Raw genomic sequence first — 6,473 nt, 5'->3', positions numbered from 1 at the left:
AGTCCTTGAGTGTCTTCCAAACAATTTCCTGCCCTTCCCTACGAGTGCCATCAGAGCTTTTGACATTAAGGGAGAGGGAGAGCAAGGGTGCGCGTAGCTTCACCTTCTCAGGACTCCGAGCATTCACGCCTAGTGCGCATAGTATCCAGCGCACATGCCCGCAGCACTGGGTCGTCCTGTATCGAGCTACACTTATTCTGTTATCATCAGGATGCACGAACAGACAAACGAATTAGTTGCTTATTTACTAATTGTTAGTTAGCTATAAGTAGTGGTGCAGGAAATGCAGACTGTATCTTTGCCCCCTAGACCTCTGCGCACTTTTGGCAAATTCGACTGGTCTGTGGCGGTTGCTTGTGCGTGCACCATAATGTCGTCAGCACTGTCATTCGTGTTTAAGATCGACCTGCTGTCACATCGTACTGGTTTTTGTATGGTGCTTTGCTAAAATCACAGGAGAAGCCCTCTCGTGCCATTCTTTTATCATTTCGCAGCAAAGTGCCCTACTAACTGCTGTGCGTGGTAGATAGGGCTACCCTGTTGCTTAACACCATATGCTCTAATCACACAGATCGCGTATTTATTCATTCGCAGGAAATAGCCCCCTCTACCACTGTTTCGTCTTTGAGTGCAAGGCATGGAGGCCCTGTCGCGCTCTCTGTGGGGGAGAAGGGGATGCTGTGGTCCCACTGTCCCTAAGCTTTTGACCATGGTTGTTCTCTTCAGCAAAGATCAGAAGACGATTATTCAAAACTCAACGTGAGAGTAAAATGAAGCCTGCTGCTACTCCGTCCGTGCGTCTGCGGCACGGCGCAGCAGCCTCCGCGGCAGCAGCAGTTGCATAAGAGGCAGCAGCTGCTGCATGCACTGCTCCCTTTCCTGTTTGCGTCTTGCATTTGCTTTCATTCTTTTCAGCAGCGAACCAGTAGCCCGGAAATCTGCTGCCGAACAACGTGGCTTATTACAATCTGTAGGAACAAGAGGACGCCACCATAGCGTCAGCACCTCCCTCCCTCCTCCCTCCCCCACGCGGCGGCACAATGGCGGCTCTGGAGCAGAACCCTGCTGACGAGTTGGTTGATTATGAAGAAGATGAGCAGCAAAACGACGCCAAGGTGCGTGTACACCGAATGCTTCAGCCACAGGCTTTGGCAAACCCAAGCATCGCGTTGCAGCAGCACAGCTCCAGCTTGGTGTCTGTCGGTGGGCCTCAACAGTGGTTTCTTCGACAGCCGGAGATGCTCTCAAATTTTCATTTTACCAATCCTCTAGAAAGTAGACGACAGAAGGCGGCAGCCATGAGGCAGCGACGGGTTTTCCCTGCGCCCAGTGATCCTAACAGGGCACGCAGAACCCCCTGCGTCTTAAATTCCAACTTAGTCATTCCCTTGTCCTTTTGCGGCTGATTTGAACATAAAGCGGGGTCTGAGAGGGTCAGAATATTTTCTAGTTGCACCGGTAGTCCCCTGCTTTTGACCCGGAAAAGACGCCAGCGCCCGACGGCTGCAGAATACAGACATAGGAAATTAACACGACAGTTTGGGTTCGGGATTTTGTGAAGGTGAAGTAGAAATAGTTGCGTTGGGCGGGGCGCAATCACAGCATATGGAGACATTGGTGATGATATGTATAGTCCTGAAGGGTCACCTCGTTTTCGGTGTACCCTTCCTCACGCGTCTGATTGTGCACAGAATATACCTGTTTCGTTGCCTTGTGGCATTCTCCATTCTTCTTGTGCGGGACCCTGGTTACATTTGCCTCATTGTCTGTTGCAGTGGTGTTTTGTTCTCGTAGTTGTATTCCTGCTGGCTGTTTTTAGTGTTCTTCGTATACCGCTATGGAGCAACAGCACTTGTGTTCTTTCGTCTTACTGCCTTACCTTCTCTCTGTTTCTGATCTCCGAGGCGGTTGCGTCACCAAGAGTCTTCGTCATATATTTTACGGCTCCTTGTGCACCTTCTTCTCGCGTTTTGTCGACACAACCCCATTTGGCTCTTCGCTTTTTACTTCAGGAGAAGGGCGTCGGGGAGGAGGTTGTCGGCCGAGGAAACTACGTTTCGATTCATGCGAGCGGCTTTAGGGATTTCTTTCTCAAGCCTGAACTCTTGAGGGCTATTGGCGACGCAGGTGCGCCTCATGATACCCAGGCGTTTGGCTTTTCGAGCCGATTGGGTATAGCGGGATGGATATGCTAGGTTACCCTGTAGGAACATGATCTGCGCAAGCGTAATAATGGGGCTGCGTTGCACTGGTACACAGTAGCGCCGTACTGCATGCGTCGATGCTTCTGTGGGACCTTGCACGTTCACCTAGTTCGTGTTTTTGCGTTTTTGTTTCTTGTAGGGTTTGAGCATCCCTCGGAAGTACAGCACGAGACGATTCCCCACGCGATTACGGGTGTTGACATTCTGTGCCAAGCGAAGAGTGGCATGGGTAAAACTGCGGTATTTGTGTTGTCCATCTTGCAACAGCTGAACGTGGATAGCGCTGCTGCTGCCGCCCCGGCTGCCTCGGCCCCTAAGCGTGCAGGAGGCGAGACAGCAGAGGGCTCTGGAGCTACAACTGCGGCAGCAGACAGTGCAGTGCCCGGCGTTGTCTGCCTGGGTCTGGCTCACACCCGCGAGCTTGCATTCCAGATAAAAAACGAGTTCGAGCGATTCAGCAAGTACTTGAAATACGTGAAGTGCGAAGTGGTGTACGGCGGTGTGCCGATCCAAAAGAACATTGAAATGCTCTCCGACCCAAAGAGGGTCCCTTCCATCCTCATCGGTACACCTGGCAGGTTATTGGCCCTTCTTTTGGGGAAGCACCTTGACCCCAGCAAAATAAGCCACTTTGTTCTTGATGAATGCGATAAGTGTCTCGAGAAGCTCGACATGAGGAAAGATGTCCAGTCGATCTTCGTACTCACGCCAAAGAAGAAGTGGGTTTCTACCCTGTGAAATGCGCCCATAGCACCTACTGAAGGGTATTCTCTGCAGCTTTTCTGTGCTCGGCGCTGTGTTGTACCGAGCTAACCTGCAGGAAAGGCGGTTCGGGCCCCAGTTAAACTCCACGCATGGCCGGTGATGAGTTGCTTCTCTTTTCAGGCAGGTAATGTTCTTTTCGGCGACGATGGGGCGCGAAATGCGCGCGGTGTGCAAGCGCTTCATGCAAAACCCGGTGGAGGTATTCATCGATGACGAAAGCAAGCTTACTTTACACGGGCTCCTGCAGTACTACGTAAAATTGGCCGAAGCTGACAAGAATAGGCGGCTCAATGATCTCCTTGACTCGCTGGAGTTTAACCAGGTCATCATCTTCGTCAAGTCTGTCTCCAGGGCCCAGGCACTCAATAAACTGTTGACTGAATGCAACTTCCCCTCTATTGCCATTCATAGAGGACTCGATCAGGAAGACAGGTACGAGGATAATCCCTTGAGTTTTGCTCACGGTCCTTATCAAACAAAATCATGCTTGCAAGTACGGCAAATAGATAACGCGCTGAATACATCTTGCCCTTCATGTCATGTTCGGTTTAAAGGATCAACCGGTACCAGCAGTTCAAGAACTTCGAGAAACGCATAATGGTGGCGACCGATCTCTTTGGCCGCGGAATTGACATTGAACGAGTTAATATTGTCGTCAACTACGACATGCCGGAGAGCAGTGACTCCTACCTTCACAGGTAAATCAGTGTTGACACTTTTCGAACTACACTTGCGTGCAAGCTGTCTATGCTGCAAAAGCACCTTAGGGTTTCGTGTTTTGGGTCAGCAGGGCATCTGATGTATTCCAGCTTCAAAAATATATTGCAATAATCTTTTTGCTTATTCTCAGGGTGGGGCGTGCTGGTCGCTTCGGTACGAAAGGCTTGGCGGTGACGTTTGTGGCGAGTCAGGAAGATACCAACGTCCTGAACGACGTGCAAACCCGATTCGAAGTCCACATTCCTGAGATGCCGGCTGCAATAGACGCCTCCCAGTACATCAACCAATGAAAGCCCGCAAAATGGTGGCTAGCTGGATCACATCGGGGCATACTCTGTACCCATAATGGCAAGCTGCCGTAAATTATCGTACAATGCAGCGTAACGCCTTCTGCCTCCTTATTGCTGTGAAGCGCGTCGCGCGCATAAAGCGACTTGCAGCGCGTGCTGAAGTTGCGGTGGTTGGGCAAGCAAGGCGAGCTGTAGGATGGGCTTCTCAGTGCCCTGTTAGTAGCTACACGATAGCAAAGGCAGAAGAACCTGTTCTCACAATTCGAAACTGTGGGAAGTAGAAGGGCACTAAAACGCCGAGGTGTTTTGGTGTTTTTCTGAATCTGTTCGCCGGCGTGCGTTGTGTTCTTAAATAACGAGTAGCGCCCAAACTCATGCGGCAGGATACTTATTCTTTGTTGCGGACGTTTCTGATAAGGGTTAGGTTTTCACCTGTTAGCGGTGCTAACCCTCATTTCTTCCCCGTCGGGTTCTGTTGGTTGCGCGTAGGCTTGCGCTAGGGCCAGCGGTGCGCAGGCAGTCATGGTTTTCTGGCATGCACCAAAGGAGTTTACATTCAATTACAAAGGTCGTTAGGGTTAAATGATTGCAGTTGGCGGGTCTCATCTCCAGGCCGGTGGCTGGGTATTCCGGGCCATAGAAGCTTCCAGCCTCGCAGAACATTCTGCTCCTAATTTCTTTATTATACTTGGCTGCTATTTTTGGATCTGTATATGAGGCAACATGCTACAGTTGCAGCTCGTTTGCACTCGCCCATGAGGGGTCTACAGAGCGCAGTTCACGCTTGAGCCGCTTGAGGTGCGGATGATATCAATACGGGTGCTGACGGGGCTACCTAAACGCGAGGAATGAACCCGTTTACGTGATTAAGGCCACTAAGTCATCTTCTGCATTCAAGTTGGGAAAGAAGTAAAATAACTTATGCGAGCTAGTTGTATAGCCCGTACGGCCCCCCCTGTGTCCTTGATTTTAGTAGAGCAGCCTTGCGATCACGCTCCTCTGTCCCCTAGCCGGCTAAAGACGCCTTATTCTTACTCGTTCATCCATATAATAGAACTTATGTTGATATTCCTTGTCATAGGTAGCAAAGACGTAGACCTCAAAGCTCAGACGGAGCCCGGCTGCCTATTCCCTCCTGCCGTGCACTGCGCAGCAATACCAATTCGGTGTGTTTCTGCAGTGGGGCTGAAGGGTTTGGGGTTCATTCATTGCTCGAAGGACCCAAATTACGAGAATATCTCTCCATAAAAGCCGTGCTATTGGGATGTTGAGATGCCGAAGTGGGTATTTTAGCAGGCCGCACCGCGAACGCACATTTTCTGGCCAGCGATCCAAGGCATGCACTGCATTGCGAGCAGGAGACGAAGAGGATAGTCGCCTTAATTTCCCAGTAGCTACTCGACATGCTTCCAAGTGGGGGTCTACTGTGCCTCTTGTGCTTCGGCAGCATCCCCTAAAGGCAAAGTCATCGTATTTACAGTGGTGGCATCAGCAGCAAAGGCCTGCACCGTGGGTTGTAGGTAGTGCTGCATACGCACATCGGCAGTAAGAAAGCCGCTGGAACTAGTCCAGCTCTTCTAGCGGTCCCTACCCGTGAGTTGGGCTGTATCCACTCGATCGAAACGGAACGAAAGGGGGCCCTACCGTTCCCGAGTAAAAATGGTGCAGGAAGGTGACTGGGTTCAGGCAGATCCCCCTCAGGGAACAGATATAGCAAACACTAGGAAGGTGAGGAGGCGAATACTGAATGGATGTTTAAACAAGAACGGATGCACGGCGTATATCGACCCCCCTGAGGCTGTCGTTCGTTTTCTTTTTCGATATATGTATATATATGCCGCCCGTTCTGTCATGGTTGCTATATCTCCCTACTCCGCTGTCACTCCATGTTCTGCTCACCACGTGTTCCCGCTTACTCCTGAGGATGGGCTTTCTTGTTGCTGTTGATATCCTTTTTCGCTGCTCGCAGGATTCTTGGGAAGGCGCTGACGCACCGGACGCTGAGACCAAAGTTTTTGTGGAGGTAAGAATCAAGCAGCCTTTGCATTAGAGAATGGATCATTCTCTTGATACATTTTCATGGCTTCAGGTCCTAATTATATTTGCGATCTCGCACTAGCAGGGGCTTATTTTGCCACCCCGAGGCATGGGTGCCGCTCCCTAGTAAAAGGTGTTAATGATTCGTAGTATTGTCTAGTGCATTTACTGCAGACTTCACATATGCTTGACAAAGGAAGCAGCTGGTTGCCGTACATCATCGCGTCCTTCTTCCTTTCCTTCATCGTCCCCCCAATAGGATGTGCCGCCTTTTGCCTCTCACTTAGTGAGCCGCAGCACTTCGGGTTCGCACTTCAGTGCGTTTCGTACAGATGCAGATTTGCGCTGTTTTGTGAGGCAGATTTATGATGAGTTTTCCTATGGGTGCATGCAAAACATGTGCTTCTCATGACTAACGGCTGTTGTAGCATGCCCATATCATTTCGCTAGAGGGGCG

The 6,473-nt window shown here is 50.6% G+C and overlaps 1 protein-coding gene across 1 annotated transcript; it reads left to right on the top strand.

Moving 5' to 3' along the window:
- The first annotated feature begins 818 nt into the window (after positions 1-818).
- LOC34622091 (ATP-dependent RNA helicase DDX39A) lies at positions 819-3,979 on the top strand. Its single transcript, XM_022735271.2, has 7 exons — positions 819-864; positions 997-1,115; positions 2,013-2,127; positions 2,344-2,923; positions 3,090-3,401; positions 3,524-3,667; positions 3,820-3,979. Exons 2-7 carry the CDS (start codon positions 1,041-1,043, stop codon positions 3,977-3,979), a joined length of 1,386 nt encoding a protein of 461 aa, XP_022592141.1. The 5' UTR covers positions 819-864; positions 997-1,040.
- Positions 3,980-6,473: the final 2,494 nt, after the last annotated feature.

Source organism: Cyclospora cayetanensis, unplaced genomic scaffold, assembly GCF_002999335.1.
Source record: "Cyclospora cayetanensis isolate NF1_C8 unplaced genomic scaffold, CcayRef3 CcayRef3_contig_294, whole genome shotgun sequence".
NCBI classification, from domain to species: domain Eukaryota; phylum Apicomplexa; class Conoidasida; order Eucoccidiorida; family Eimeriidae; genus Cyclospora; species Cyclospora cayetanensis.
The sequence above is the reverse complement of the archived record's forward strand: the minus strand, read 5'-3'. Positions and strand labels throughout refer to the sequence as shown.

What these genes read in the sequence shown, in the direction of transcription:
- LOC34622091 (XM_022735271.2), top strand. Translation starts at nt 1,041, where the DNA reads ATGGCGGCTCTGGAGCAGAACCCTGCTGACGAGTTGGTTGATTATGAA. An exon ending in AGCAGCAAAACGACGCCAAG is followed by an intron (nt 1,116 to 2,012) that starts GTGCGTGTACAC and finishes TTTTTACTTCAG; the next exon opens with GAGAAGGGCGTCGGGGAGGA. An exon ending in GAGGGCTATTGGCGACGCAG is followed by an intron (nt 2,128 to 2,343) that starts GTGCGCCTCATG and finishes TGTTTCTTGTAG; the next exon opens with GGTTTGAGCATCCCTCGGAA.